General features: G+C 46.8%; 1 protein-coding gene across 1 annotated transcript in view; it reads left to right on the top strand.

Moving 5' to 3' along the window:
* Nucleotides 1–2062: 2062 nt before the first annotated feature.
* Nucleotides 2063–15039, top strand: part of LOC119149536 (putative Polycomb group protein ASXL2) — a 61526-nt gene continuing 48549 nt past the window's right edge. The window contains exon 1 of the mRNA XM_037390801.1: nt 2063–2302. Within this exon, the coding sequence (XP_037246698.1) occupies nt 2246–2302 (57 nt within the window). The 5' untranslated portion in view covers nt 2063–2245. The remainder of the gene's footprint in view (nt 2303–15039) is intronic.

Genomic DNA, 15039 nt, shown 5'->3' on the forward strand with positions numbered 1-15039 from the left:
CCACCTCGGAGCAGCCCAGTACTACGTGAAGAGGACGGAGCCCAGCCGCTCTGGGTACTGTGGTGTAACGGGGGCAGTGGCTCAAACCGCCGTTTGGAGGTTCAGCTTGGACAGCAGGAAAAACTCCTCCAGAAGGTGCAGGTGCGCACTGGTGCAGGTCAGCCAGGCAGGGGGAGGAATCTCCAAGCTTGGATGATTTCAGGACATGGCCAATGCTGCAGTTAACCCAGCCTGAGGCTGCTGACAGTGCTGCTTTATGTGAGATTGAACTAGAGACCTTCCAGCCAAAGCCTCTGTGAATTTATGACTCGCAGTGTAAATCCAAAGAGCCACTAACATCGCGGGCTGGAGCAGGTACCACACTACATTTCAGAAAAAGAAGCAAGCTGCAGGTCAGGGAGTCAGTCTGAGATTCACCTAGGAGGTGGAGAAGTGGCCTTTCATCTTTGATCCTGGACTGGCTTACCGCTTCCATAGCCTTGGCGAGTGACTGTTCCCCAAAGGTTAGTTCGTTACAAGAACTCACTCCTTTCCCTTGATACTCAGTTCAATTTTGTATTGCACGACAGTTTATACTGTACATTTATGCACATTGGTCTGTTTTGGCATCATTGTCTAGTCACTGCACACGAGCTCACAACCTGCTGAAGGTGCTGTGAGAACAAAGGTGTACAAACACCTTTAAGGACCTTAAAGGCCCTTAAAAAGGGACCTGTTGTTAGAAGACCTATTGTCCCTGGCACTGTGGCTTTCCCCCGCAGATACATACTACAATTTTCCACATTCTCTTCCCATAGAAACAGGAACATACGATGCTGCACAGTGTGAGAAGCTGCACAGTGTGAGAAGCTGCTCATTTTTCTATGAAACCACAGTATGGAACAAGCAACCATTTGAGATGCTGCATAGACACATGTCCTTTGCAGGTAGGTAACAAGGTCTGGCTTTCAAATAGCTTTTCAAAGAGAATTAGCTTTTCTAGCCAGTCAGCGATGTCCCACCTTTAACAGGAAAGAAGATGGAAATACAATCACAAGTCTGGGTGGGGTGGGAGCATCACCTGGGAGCTCCTGGGGCTTCCATGGGCAGAAGCGGTCAAGAGAAGATGGGAAGGGATTGCAGCTCCGGAGGACGAGATGGGACAGGGGGACAGCTGTGCTGCAAAGGGCACCAGAAGCACGTGGAGCAGCGCTGCAGGAGAACACCCAACAGCTGGGACAGCCTGTCCTGGCAGCACAGGGATGGGAGCAGGCAGTAAGTGTTGGTGAGGGAGGTGGTGGTCAGCGGGCTGCGTAAGGGACAAAGGCAGCCACAGCTCTGGGCAACAGCGGAGGTGCTGACAGAGGAAGATGGCACCCGGGGTGCCAGTGATGCCAGGGTGTGTGATGCCAGGGCACAGCAGCTCCGACCACAGGTGTTGGTGCCTGGGAGAGGAGCACAGACAGAGGCGTGTGGTGGCCTGGGCCACATGTGGTAGCCCCCATGGGGGTGCATGGTGTCTCGGGCCACGTGTGGTAGCCCCCGGGGGGGTGCACGGTTGCCAGCAGCAAGGGAAGGGAGCCAAGCAGCTGGCTGCTGCTGCTGCTGCTGCAAAGCCATGGGTGGCGGGGAGCCGAGCTTGCTGGTATGGGGGGAAGGAAAGCAGGGCAGGTGCAGGAAGGGTTTGGAGGCTCCCGGTGTCTGTCGCGACAGGAAGGCAAGTGGCTAGGAGCAGGGCGGGCTAGTCGTCACCCCACAGCAACTGCTGACTGCAGGTGTCAAGACGGGCGAGCGGCGGCTCCCGGGGTCGCCTGGGGCAGGCCTGAAAGAGCCAGAGCCGTTTGCTAGCAGCTGGTGGCGGCGCTGCCCCCATCACCCCCCCGCCCCTTTATCCTTCCCCCTCCCCGTCCCCGTCCCGTTTCCCCCCCCCCCGCTCAGGCCGCGCCCTTTGGCGGTGCCGCGGGGCGGGCCGTACGCATGCGCGGGGCGGGGGCGGGGCTCTGAGCCGCGCGGCCCCGCCCCTCCCCCCGCCCGTACAGTAGGAGGAGTCACGCGGCGGGGTCACATGACCGCGGCCCTTTACAGTAGGATCCCAATATGGCAGCGGCGGCAGGCGCAGGGGCCGCTGCCGTCGGGGCTGTCCGCACTTAGGGCCGCTGCCGCCGTCCGTGCCGCTTCCCCCCCCCGCTTTACCCCCCCCCCCCCTTCCCGGACGGGCGGAGCCCTCAGGGTACCTCGGAGTCAGCTGCGCCCTGTCGCGTCCGACATGAGGGAGAAGGGCCGCAGGAAGAAGGGCAGGACCTGGGCAGAGGCCGCCCGGACGGTACGCGGGGCCTGCGGGGGGCAGTAGGCCCTGAGGCGGTTGGGGCGTGTCAGGGGCATCTCGGCCGCGGCGGGTCGTGCGGGGGGCTGCCTCCGGCGGGGGGTGGGGCTGCCGGGGTGCGCGGGGGAAGGGGTCCGTGTGAGCTGCCGGCCTGCCCCTGCCGCCCCCTGCTGCCCCTTGCAACCCCCAGCCCCATGTCTCCAGCTTGCTTCCGATGCCGTGTGCTTGCATGGCCAGGGTTTGTTTTATTTTTTTATTTTTATTTTGACCTTTTCTACACTTGCTTAATGTTTCTAGGGATGAATTTATATGGGAAGCTCTGTGGAGGTGGGATTACCTTTTCATATTTGCAAAAACGCTGTGATTAATGAGGGTGTGAATAATATGTGCCATCAAATATTATCCTGTACAATGGGAGTTTTTTTTCAGTATTTTCAGTGTTCTTGGTGCCTTTCCTGTAGCAGCACTTGTTGCAGTAGGAGCTACTGACTTGCCTGGGGTCAGGTAGTGAGTTGCAAGCCCTAAAAGGAGAGTTTTTATCTTCTAATTTCCCAGTCTGACAGTCTTTGTTACTATCTTGTTAGTTTGTTATTGCCCTGTTTTCAAGATGGACTTGCTGTAGTTTTGCGTGGGGCAGGCACGTTAGAAGGGGGGTAAAATAAAAGGGAAGTTGAGTGCTGGGACAAGCAAAAAGAGAGGAAACTAAAAAAGTGCAACCTGCAGGAGCTGAACACAACTGTTGAATTGCGGAAGCACAACATATGCTCCTGAGATATCTGTATTTGCAGCTTGCATTTGGGTCTGCCTAATGGAGAGGGGGAGGAGTTCAGGTTTTGTCATTACCATTCTGAAAGTGGTATCTGTTAAAACAAGACTTGAAAAGTCTGGCTAGAAAGCAAATGTAAATAGGCATCTGCGGCTGAGACTTGCAAGTGTTATTTTAATGAATGGTGAATTTTTTGGGCCATGTATTTACAGTTTGAAAGGCATCAAAATAGCTGTTCTTCTTCCAGGAGATAAGATGCAGTTAACTATTTTAAGGATGTAAGACACTAGGCCACAGGTGAACACTTTGGTACTTCTTTGTATATGTTTTGGTGTATCTTTTTTTTAACAACTTGCTTTGGGAAAAAAAAGTGGAAGAATCTCCGATGTAGGGTACAAGTGGGACCAGATCTTTTTCAGCCTGTGTGCACTGCTGTTCATCCACTGATCTCTTCCAGAATCCACTTAAAGGCTAAAACGTGTATATAGAAAAGCTGCACTGAAAACCATCAAAACTGAAGGTTACATGAAACCCTGGGTTGCATACCTAGGTCCATGGCAGAGGCAGCCAAAATTAGGAAGAGATGAGTAGATGCTTGCCAAAAGTGAGGTTTTGGCAAATATTTCTGTTTGTGTATTCGGCAGGAATGTTAAAATATTCTGGTCAAACTCCAACTCCAATCTTCAAAAACTTTCCCTGTGTTTTTGGTTTGAAATAATGTCTTTTGATTCTTGTCCTAGCTTGTGTGCTCATATTGGCTTCTCAGCTGCCGGTGGTTGAAGTTCGTAGCGTATATTATGTTATAAAAATGCATTAAGAAATGTGACAGCTCTCAGGTACCCTATCCTTATGCTCCTGAAAGGTAACATAAAGCTTTCCTCAAGCTTAAGAACCCTGCCATTTTGTCTTCAGCGTTGTGTTGCATCTCTGCGCTCTTTTGTGGAGTTAGTTTGCTTGCTGAACTCTCTAGGCTGGCTTGCTGTGGGGTGAGCCCTGACAGCCACAGGTCAGCATGGAGCCGCAGGGCAAGGGGCTTGCAGTTCTGGGTTTTGACAGCAGCTGGCTGTACACCTGGCAGTCCCCGAGCAGCAGCATAAGGTCATCACAGCTGGTGTTTTCTGTGGCAATTCTGTCCTCTCTCTGCCTCCTTGCTCTCCCTGTCACCTCACTGCTGGTGCTCAGAGGTAGTTCAGGGAGCTAAACCAGCAAAAAAACATCATTGTTGTTGTTGTGCTGATCTGGCTTCGTGCCAGTTCAGGTTTCCTAACCAGGTATTTGGGATTAGGTGTCCTCCAGTGCAAGGGAGGTGATGGGAATGTGGGGAGGGGAGAGCACGGAGGTAATTTCTGCTAGAATTATCTTAGGGGAGGGCACCCAGGTAATTTTCTACATGAATTAGCTTAATCTGTTGTAGCAGTTCAGTGCTAACTGGAAACAAGGTGGAAGCGATGGATGCGTGGCCTTTCTGCTTGGTGGAAGGACCTCGGGCAGGTGTATGGGCAAGGTGGATTCAGTGGGAATCGAGCCGTGTTTGCCCTTAGATGTATAGGACTATCAATTGGAGCAGACTTGCAGTGTGAAGTAAGGAAAGGGTGCCCCATGCGGGCAGCGCGCTCAGGGAGGAAGTTACTGTTGATAAACAATCTTTTTCTTATTTCCTGGCTCATTCAGTCAATTTGCAGCTGCGGATGACTGTTAACTTGTGACTTTTCTTGAGACAATGGCTGGGTGTCCTTGCACTTAAAGTAAAAAGATTCGTTAAGGTGTAAGAGCTGATAATGTATAGTACGCAAGTTTAAGATAATAGTTCACAATTTTAAGGTAAATACACTGTATATATGTCTAACCTGGAGTATACTCCTCAGACACAGTGGTGGAGCAACTGAAGTGCAGACACACACCAATGGGACAGTGTGTCTAAAGAAAAGAGGTGATTTACGTAGTCTGCTGAAAGACTAGAACAGGCAGATTCCATCTGGCAATGGTAAATTCGAGGTTTAGTGGCTTTTTTTCTGGCCTCAAGGCCATCTCACGGAGCCTGTGTGTCCAAGCTGCTGAACCTCCAGCCTTTAAACTGGATGATGTGTTCAGGCCGCCTTTGGCGGGCTGGCCTGTGCTAATTGCTGAACTGCCACCATGAACTGGTGTTCTGGCTCAATTTGTAGTCTAGCATACAGATCTGTGCCAGGGACCTGATACTAACCTGATGGTGCAGACAGCTGGGCTGGTGCCTGTGTGGTGTCCTGCTGTGACAGTTTAGGCGTATGGATGTGGTGATCAGGAAACTGTAGCTGGTGCAGGCAGATGAGAACACATAGTAGTACTTGCTTTAGTGTGATTTGGGTAAGCATTATCATTGTAGTATTGAATAGTGTCTGTATCAGTAGACATTGATATATTGACATATATCAATATATATTGTGATATGTGTAGTTGTCAGAGCTGTGGCTATTGCTCTTGCTTATGTTGAGCACAGTCCTTGTGGTGCAGCTTTCTAAAATAAGAGAGGGACCAGAGCACAGCCAAGTGCTCCGTGCATCTTCCTGCTGCCGACCTCTGCTCTGCTGTGTGATGGAGTACGGCAGTGAATCAGCTGTTGTGGTGTGTTCATGGGCTGTTTAGATCTAGCAAGAAGTCCCATTGCTGGACAGAAGCCACAAACAAGCTGTCTCTGTGCTTTGTTTGCGTGGGGGAAAGTGTATGCTGTCACGTGCGAAGTTCGAAGAAATTTGGTGTTTGTTTTTCATGGGAAGTCCCTGTGTGTGACCTGACCGAACAGTTTTCTGCTGTACAGCCTCTTAGTACTGAGGCATAGGAGCTGTGTAAATGTGGGCTGGAGGGGGTCTGTCTCTAAGTGCTCCTTGGCCAGGTCATCTGGGAAGACAAAAAGCAGTCTTTTATGCAACCTGTTTGTGACAGGGAGCTGCTGCAGTCGTGTTTTTTCCTGTGTGCTGGTTTCCTGTTGGGTCAAACGGACTTCGTTGGTTTCGGAGGGTGGAAATCCAGTGTGAGAATGCCCTTGGGGATGCAAACAGAGCCTATATGTGTTGCAGTGGGCACCTCTGAAGGCGTAGACATCCAAGTATGAGCCCTGTCACGATGCTGTGCAGCTCTTGTGATGTGAACTCAGCTTCTCTTGCTGTAGGGGCTTGTTTGCATCACTTGTGTCAACTGAAGAATTAAAATGAAAAGATGTGCCATCTCTGAAACTGATAGCGCAGAACACACAATCTGATCTGGTGTTCGCAGGCCCATCTGCTATGTCAAACAGAAGATAATGTAGTAAGGTCAAAAGGCAAAGTCAAGTAGAAAGCTTATTTGTTAGGGAAAGAAATAGCATGCTTTTGCAAGTTGACTTCATTAAGACTGTCTTTTTTACTAAGGTGTGTTTTCTGGGGGGCGATGAGGTAAGGAATCTGAGGGATGCCAGTTTTCCCTGCTCTCTGTTAAGATGTACGCAGAAGAGAGGGTGGAAGGATCCAAATCGTAGCGGTTGCCTGCTTGTCTACAAGTATCTGGGTCCATTTGCTCACCCATATACACAAACTTAAAAATCTGCAAAGGTTCCGAGACTGCTGCAGAAATATGCAGAAATTCAGAGGATTCTGTAAAACACAAATTGAGGGACCGATCAGCCTAGTAGACAATGCTGTTCATTTTTACTACTACTTATTTCAAGTGCCCAGCTACAGCTTTTCAGCCTATAGGTTGGCAGAGCTGAATTATGTGTGCTTGGAGACTGGTTTTTGAGGGAAGAGTAGTACTTGGTTTAACTGGGTACAAAATGCATGTGATGTCTGAGGCTGACTTCATTTCACCAGTCCTTCAAATGTCTGGTCGCTCAATTGGAAAAACATCTGGAGCATGATTTGGAGCACAGCAGGTCTTCCTTGGTGAATCTGAGAACTGGCTTTTCACTTCTAAGCAAGGTATTGAACAAGGTAGCACTGTAGAAGGCTAAATGATTAATCAGAGCTTGTGAAATGAACTGGTAGTTGAGGCTGGTATGGCTTTTTTTTTGTCGTTGAGGGGGTGGTTTGCTGTGTGTTAGGTTTGTTGGTGTTTTTTTGGTTTTTTCTTTAAATCCCCCAAGTATTATCACAGCTTCCTTCCCCATCCCATCTGTGTCCAGGTACAAGACCTGTTTCCACTGAGGACAAGAGATGGTGCCTAAGGTCGGTCTGTTAAACGCTTTTGCAGAGACTTATGTGAGACAGGCATAGTGGAGTTGGTAGCCACCGCACTGGTCACCAAGCCATTATATGGTGTCCTCCTGCCACGTGACATATCTACGTGCCTGCTAGCCAGGAAAATACCTTGGCAGTGTTTCTAGAGAAATGCTCGTGGCTACACAAGACTGCATAAAAGTTGGCACAAACTTTGTCACATGTTAATACAGAACTGCAGTTTTCTTCCCTACTTACTCATACGCGTCTTTTATTGACCACAGTACCTAGATGTACCTGCATTTTTTCAAGGGTTTTTTTTAAGGCTTTTGCTGTAAAATTCAGCAATTGTTCTGCAAATGTGAGCTCTGTTTTGGCCCAGCATAGGTTGTACCCTTTGGATACCTGCTCTTCTGGATGCTAGAACTTCTAGTGAACTGAAAGTTGTTTTAAGCTCATCTTGGGAATCTGTAAGAGACAAATGAACTTAACAATTTGGTTCTCATATGGAAAGAGAATTTGGAAAGGATGAGGTGAAAGAGTAATCAATTTTAATTGCTGTAGCAAACTGGCAGACTACAGAATCTGGCCTTCTTCCAATCATGATAATCCAATTATATGCCTGCCATTTTAAAAACTAATTTCCAAGTCATAGCCTGTGTTCCTGCTAGGAACTTTAACCTCTTAAAGGCATGGAAATCCCTGTGAGTTATGACACATAGCTGCTGCTTTGGATGTGCAGTTGTGCTTGCTCTGGCTGGAGTTGGGTAAGCTAAACGAGTAGTAGCTTTGTAGCTGATCTACAGGGTTGACAATGCAATGCTATGCTAAGGTGTGTTAATTTTATTAGTATGAGTACAAGGTGTTTTTTTTTTTTTTTTTAAAGATACTTGAGGGGGCTGGCTCTTGGCTTGAGGGTGGTGGAGTCTGTCCATCCCAAATGCAGCTGGTAAAATCTTGGAGTGTAATTTCAGTCCTGCAAAGCAGGGCGGAGGCAGATGTGCAAGCACCCAGCTCAGCCCTGCAGCACGGAAGAGGAAACGGGGAGCAGCAGTGCCAGGCGGGGAATCCCCACCAGCTGCAGAGCATCGAAGCCCTGCCCATGAGTGCCTCACACAGCATGCTCAGAGCTGAGGTTTGGGCAACTGTTCACCTTGTTCTGTGTTCCAGGAGAAAAATTCAGTGCTACTGAAGGATCTCAAACATGTTATCTTTATTTCTATTTTCTTTTAAAACAATAAATGCAGTTTAGGTATTAACTTTAATACAGAGCTTAGGTGTACTTTTGCTTGGTCTCTCTCATTAGCTTTATTTTAGCACAGAAGGATTTAAAGGTATCACGTAGACTTCCTTGCGTGAGGGCATCTCCAGCTGCAAGAGCATTGAAATGGGTTTTCTGCAAAAATTGTGGTCTCCTTTCATACAAGCTGAGAAATGTAGATGTGCAAGCTCGTCTTGAGCATTTTTCATGCAAGGCTTTTCCAAGTGAGACTCTTTGAGACCAAAAACCACTTTTGTTTCCCGGATATGGTCTTTGCAGCATCTGCAGAAGATAGTTTAAATGAACCTGGCTATTGTGTAGTAAAAGCACATTTAGCGTCCTAAAGGAGTGGAAGAATCATCTTTTTAGTTAAATGTAGTTGGATTCTGGCTATCATGCAAGCTTTTCCTATAAAAAGAGGGAAATTCAAATACTTGTATGTTCTCTTATGAAAGCAGGCTGGGAGAGCTGGAGTGGCTCAGCCTGGGGAGCAGAAGGCTGCGGGGAGACCTTAGAGCACCTGCCAGTGCCTAAAGGGGCCGGCAAGAAAGCTGGGGAGGGGCTTTGGGCAAGGGCAGGTGGCGATGGCACACGGGGGAATGGCTTTACCTGAGAGAGGGGAGATGGAGATGAGAGATGAGGCAGAAATTCTTCCCTGTGAGGGCGGCGAGGCGCTGGCCCAGGCTGCCCAGAGCAGCTGTGGGTGCCCCATCCCTGGCAGGGCTCAAGGCCAGGCTGGACGGGGCTGGGTGCTCCCTGGGCTACTGGGAAGGGTCTCTGCCTGTGGCAGGGGTGGGAACTGGATGTTCTTTAAGGTCTCTTCCCACCTAACCCCTTCTGTGATTCTGTGAAGCCCATGCTTCACAGTCTACGTTTTTGTGAGCCAAGTACTATTTGCATTGGTGAGTAACATGGAGTAATAAAGTCACCCTGCAGAAGGGAATTGGTGGCGAGGAGGAGCAGGTATCAGCACTGTCTGCTACAAGATTTTGTGTTGGGGTAGCTCTGGTTTGACCCACAGGGCTGAACTTTTGCTACTGCCTGTTGCACACTACAGGTGCTCTGAACTGAGAGGTGCTCCTCTGCCTTCATCCAAAGACAATCCATTGGCTTCCCCACTAGCTGCTCTGGAAAGTGAGTTGAAGCACACTTAAGTGCTCAGTTGTCTCAACTGAAAGCCAGCATCGTGTGTGCTGCTCTGGTCAGAGTTCAAACTATAATAATGTAGATATGACAGGTATTATTGCCCAGATAACTCCAGTGCTGAATGAAGATTGTCCTGTGGCTTTCCAGTTCAATTCTGCATGTATATCCATCCATCACCTACAGTGCGTGTTAGAACACCAGAAGCAGATGCTTGATATAGCTGGGTTTTTTTCTGTGATAGTCAGGTTTTCTGCTGATGTGGTTAGCTTAAACTGTTTGGAGGAGTAAAAATAGAGGGCTAAAACCAGCTGAGACATTTATCTAATTTTTCCTGTGTCTCTAAAATGTCTCTGCTGTGGGATCTTCTCAGAGGTCTGATCTGAATTTGTGTCCTGAATGAGGCAGCTTCAGTAGGACATAGTGAAAATACTTTCACTGTTATTGAATAGCCTTTCAAGTAAAATGTGAGACATTGGATAATTATGCCTATCATTTATGTTCTGCAGATGCTACAGAACTCTGCTTTACAGAGAAGTAGAGCAGCATTGCTGTTGTGGAATTGAGTGGGGATGAAAATTTGGAGGACTAAGTATGTGAGCTTATTTGATAGCTGTGGCTGTAAGATTATACATTATTTTTAATGTTTTTAAAGAAAAAGCCTGCAATGGTACAACATTTGTTGTTTTAGTGCAGAAGCCAAGGGGTGGCAAGTGCTGTCTGCCAGCCTTGTGTTTGGAGAGTGTGGGAGAAGGTGTAAGCTTTGGAACTTGCTTTTATAGGATGCTAAAGGCTTGCATGGGCTTGTGGAAATTTGTTGCGGGTTACTAAAGACCTGGAAACTTCTTTTATTTTTGAAGTCCCAAGCAACATGGAAAATGGGAGAGCAGCCTCCTGGGATGTTGGGATGCTAGATAGTTGCACAGAAGATCCATCAAGATCCACTATGGCCCCATATGGATTGGTGTTTTAAGTATTTAGTTCAACTTCAGGCTGCTAAAATGGTTTCTTGCTCTTTGTAAACAAAAGATGTTGCTAATGTGCTAAAGGAACTGGCCAACATGATTGCAAGCTGACTCTTTATTGTCCGTAAAGGGCTGTGGTGAACTGGGGAAAGCTCCTTGTGAGTGGAAGAGGGGAAAATGTCACACTCCTGTCCAAAAGGGTGAGAGGGAGGATATGGGGAAATAGGCCTGGTCATCCTTATTTGGGTCCTTGGGAAGGTATGGAAGAAATATTCCTGGAAGCTGCTTTCTTGTGCATGTAGAAAAATGTGGGTTTCAGCAGGGACAGCCAGTGTGGATTTACCAAAGGTAAGCTGTTGCTGAACAAGGTGATGAGATGGCTGGCTCTGTCAAGGAAGACAGAGCAGTGGATGGTGTTTACCTTGCCTTTAATATGACTTTTGGTGTAATCTTTTTCCTATAGTGTTCTTATGACCAAGCTGGTGAGACACAGGCTGGATAAGCAGGTAGTGAGGTTGTTGCTAAATTGACTGGACAGCCAGGCACCAAGATCTTAACAGTCATGCAGAGGTCCGCTAGCTCCTGTGTTTCGGTGGTGACCCTTGGGTTTTGGTACTGAGGCTGATACTGAGCTGATAGTCTTAACTGAAAGGGTTTTCCAGCGCTGGAACAGACTGCCCGGGGAGGAGGTGGAGTCCCCATCCCTAGAAGGATTTAAAAGATGTGTAGATGAGGTGCTTAGGGACAAGGTTTAGTGGTGGGCTCTATCTTAAAGGTCTTTTCCAACCTAAATGATTCTCTGATGCTTTGTGTTGGTGTTTGGATGTGTACCGAAGGTTCCTGTTGTATGGGCAGAATCCTAATACAGTGATCATCAGGGCTTGGTGACTTAGAAATGCTTCTGCAGGAGAACAGCAATCTAAACCACGCTTGGCAACACAGACGCGCTACTTCTCTGGTTTGCTCTAAAAGCAGAGGAAGGACAGTAAACTTGACCACCCACAGACAGTTATCTGTGGTGTCTGTTGTAGCCATAGTGTAATGTCTTTAAATCCTTATAATGTGGTTGTGACTCTTAATATTCCCTTGCAGGGGAAATGGCTGCCCTGTTAAGACAACTGTTTAGGAGCTGGGTATCTTTTAGATGCTGAAATGTAATCTAATTTTGTAATAGCTAAGTGTTGACTCTTGTAAAGAAGTGTACAGTGTGATTATAAATGTGCATGATAAACCTCCCAATTTTTCTTAAATTAGCATGAATTTATTTGCCCAGTTAAAACCAAGTATATACTTTTAGACTACAACTTCAGGAAGCGTATGTGACTGTCCAGTCAGCTATGTTAGATACTTACATGAGTTGTTTTTTAAATTGAGCTTGCTTCTTTTTCACCTAAGTGCATAAAAAGAAAAATTCAATAGCAGCAGGATTAAGGTCTGTTTGCCGGCTCTCCAGTAGGTTCAGTATGCTTTTATCTTCAGGTAAATTTAACTGAAAGAGCTTGAGAGTGTAAGAGAGCTCAGTCAAACTAAAGGGCAACAGCTGTACCTGTTTGTAGTGCTTTGATGTGTGCATAATGTTTGCCTCACATACAGACAATATTTTGTTTGTATGTGGTTCTGCAGTCGTTCCATGTAAGAACATCCAAAGGAATCCTTGCTTAAATGCATTTTTGTTCACTCTAGGCCAAACTGATGTGACTACTGGTGACTTCCAGCCAGGAAGCCTGACTGATGTCATTGCAATGATGCAACTTCAGGGCAGGAACTGAACTTCTGAACTTCTCTCTTTGGGACAGATGAAAGCTTTATTTTCAAGAGCACAGAATACTGCAATGCCATTGCTGCAAACTGTGCGTTCTCCTAAAACTGTTTTCAGTGGCTCTATAGATATTAGACACAGTTTTTCCTTCTAATAACTACAGTGGCTCTGCTGGAGCCTGAGTGCATTTAGTTTTGTTTTACTGGATTCTGAATTCAAAATGGATTTGATAAGATCACTCTGTAAAAGTGGTCCTGTTCTTTTTCTGGCAAGTCATGCAATCTGTGTTCTGCTGGGAAGAATCCTTTCTTCCCCGCTTTGCATGTGGGGAAATTTGAATTTGCTCTTAAACTTCTTACAAGGCACAGCAATAAACATTATCTCTTCTGGCTTGCAGTTGTGCTGTTCAGAAGCTCTTTCTGAGCTCAGTCTGTGCTCAGTCCCAATACAGCATCCCCCTGACAGCAACAAAGCCTGTTTACTCCTCTTTTTCCCTTGTGCTTTCTGCCATGTGATGCACAAACGGAGCATGTTGAGGGATTTGTGGCCGCTGAAAAGCTGCGGTAGACTGGTGTTCCTGGCAGTGGTGACTTGGGCAATCTAAAAAGGCTTTAGCAAGTAAATGATCAGTAATACTTGCAGGGTGCTGACTACACTGATCCTGTTTCCCCTGTGGCAGGCGGTGGGCACTTTAGCAGAATCATATTGGAAAATGACAGTCACCTCTTCATTAAGGAGTGTTTTTAAACATGTTTACTTTTAGCAAACCTGGCAGATGATGCTTCAGATGGATGGAACCCTGCTGTAGCTGGGAGCACAAGCTGGGCTCATGCACTGTCTGTCTAGTGGGATATGGTGTCCCTATGCACCTCTGAGGGCTTTGCTCCACTGTCACCAGGGATATTGCCTCTACAGCCTGTGATTCTTGAGCTGCATTTGGAACAAGCCTGTCTGGATTTGTGCATTGCCATATCTCCTCTCCTGTAACTCCTACAGAAGTTATTCATAGAGCAAGGTGAAGGGCTGAAAATGGCTGATCACTGTTGTCTTGAGAGCATACAGGCTTTTAAGCAGGATTCTTCCAGCCTTGGCTCCAGCCAAGTGCTTAGTGCACGGTGCAAGTACTTTGAAAGGTACTGCACTTTGTATTACGGCCGCTGTAGTTGCCAGCATTTAACTTGCCTCTGTCTTCAGTGTTTATTCCTTCTTAGTGACCCACTGTGGGACTGAATTTTGAGAGGGGCTTCTGTAGCAGTCCTTCCTTAAAAGTATGTGGAATTATAAATGTAGTTCTACTTTCTCCTGTACAGTCTTACTAAATATCAGTGTACTTCTGGAAATGCTAAATTTGAAGTTTACTTTGTCTGTATGTAATATAGAGGTAGCTCTTCTGGTGGCCAGAGGGTCAGCAAATAACTTCTTGTGCACTTTGTAATGGAAATTAAATGGCACAATATTTGCCCTCTCCCAAGTGTGCCCGTTGGTATATCAGCCAGAATTAATTCCCCTCTCCATAACCTCCATTGAGTGTTAGATCCCATTCTGCCATGAAAAAGTCAGTGTTTGTTTCATGGTACTGAAACTCTTTCAGCAGCTAGCAGGCAGGAAAACATGAAATGCTTCTGGTGCAGGCTGTATGAATGACTGTCTGCCATTTGAATACTAAGGTTTAAAGGTTTCAACCGAGATTAAAGTCTTGCTGAGCTAGATAATCCCTGTTATAAAGTATTAACACACATGGTCACTTGCAAAGTCTGTTACTTCCCTGTGTAAAATCTTTGAAAGGCAGCTGCCGGTCTTTAGGGTCTCTGCTCACCTCCTTGCAGCTGTTTCCATCTGAACTTCCAGATCTCAGTTCTTGCTGGAAGGTTGAACACCAGAGTTGTTGGGAAAATGGCAAAGAAATTGTCCCATACCAGCAGTGTCGTTGCAATAACAGGTTTATCCTTAATCAAGAAGATTTTCATTCATGCCTGAACTTGGGTGGCTTTTCACCCACTAAAAAAACATCTGTTTTGGAGAGGCAGCTGAAGTAAAAAACACCCGCATCTTTGCATTTGGCCCTCTTGATTTGGGACACACAGTGAATTAACAACTTGAAAACCACATGGCAAGGCACATACAGGGCACTGGCTGTTATCAGTGATGGTCTTAAATCCCGGTGTGCCACTTTAAACATGCTGAAAACGCTGTTTTTCCTTACTTTCCTTTATTTTTTTTTTGCAGGGGTTTGCAGGGGGGTACCTTGCCTACTTCTGCTGGAGGCTTTCAGCTGTTTGCGGTGCAAATATAAATTCTGCAGAAAAATGTTTGGGTTTTTTTTTGACAAAGCTTTTGAGTTGTAGATGAGCTCTTAACTCCAGTGAAAAACCATTTTTATTTACATGGTTCTCTACAAAAGATGTACTTCTCTTAACCAAGCAGCTAATATACTTCACATACCCTTTATTTTGATGTTTCGGGCTGCTGAGGCTTCCTGTCTATCTTTGACCTAATGTCTCCTCTGCAGCTGTATGCACTCAAATGTCTTCCAGTCTTTAAAGGAGGGAATGAGTATTAAGGTTCCCTCTCTGCTCTAGGGGAAGGGATGTAGAAAAGCAGTGTTTTCCTGGTTCAGGTTGTCCATCTGTATCTTCCATGGTTACTTGAACATGGAAATCTGATGGTTCCAGTTAGC

The sequence above is a fragment of the Falco rusticolus genome, chromosome 6 (assembly GCF_015220075.1).
Source record: "Falco rusticolus isolate bFalRus1 chromosome 6, bFalRus1.pri, whole genome shotgun sequence".
Lineage (NCBI taxonomy): Eukaryota > Metazoa > Chordata > Aves > Falconiformes > Falconidae > Falco > Falco rusticolus.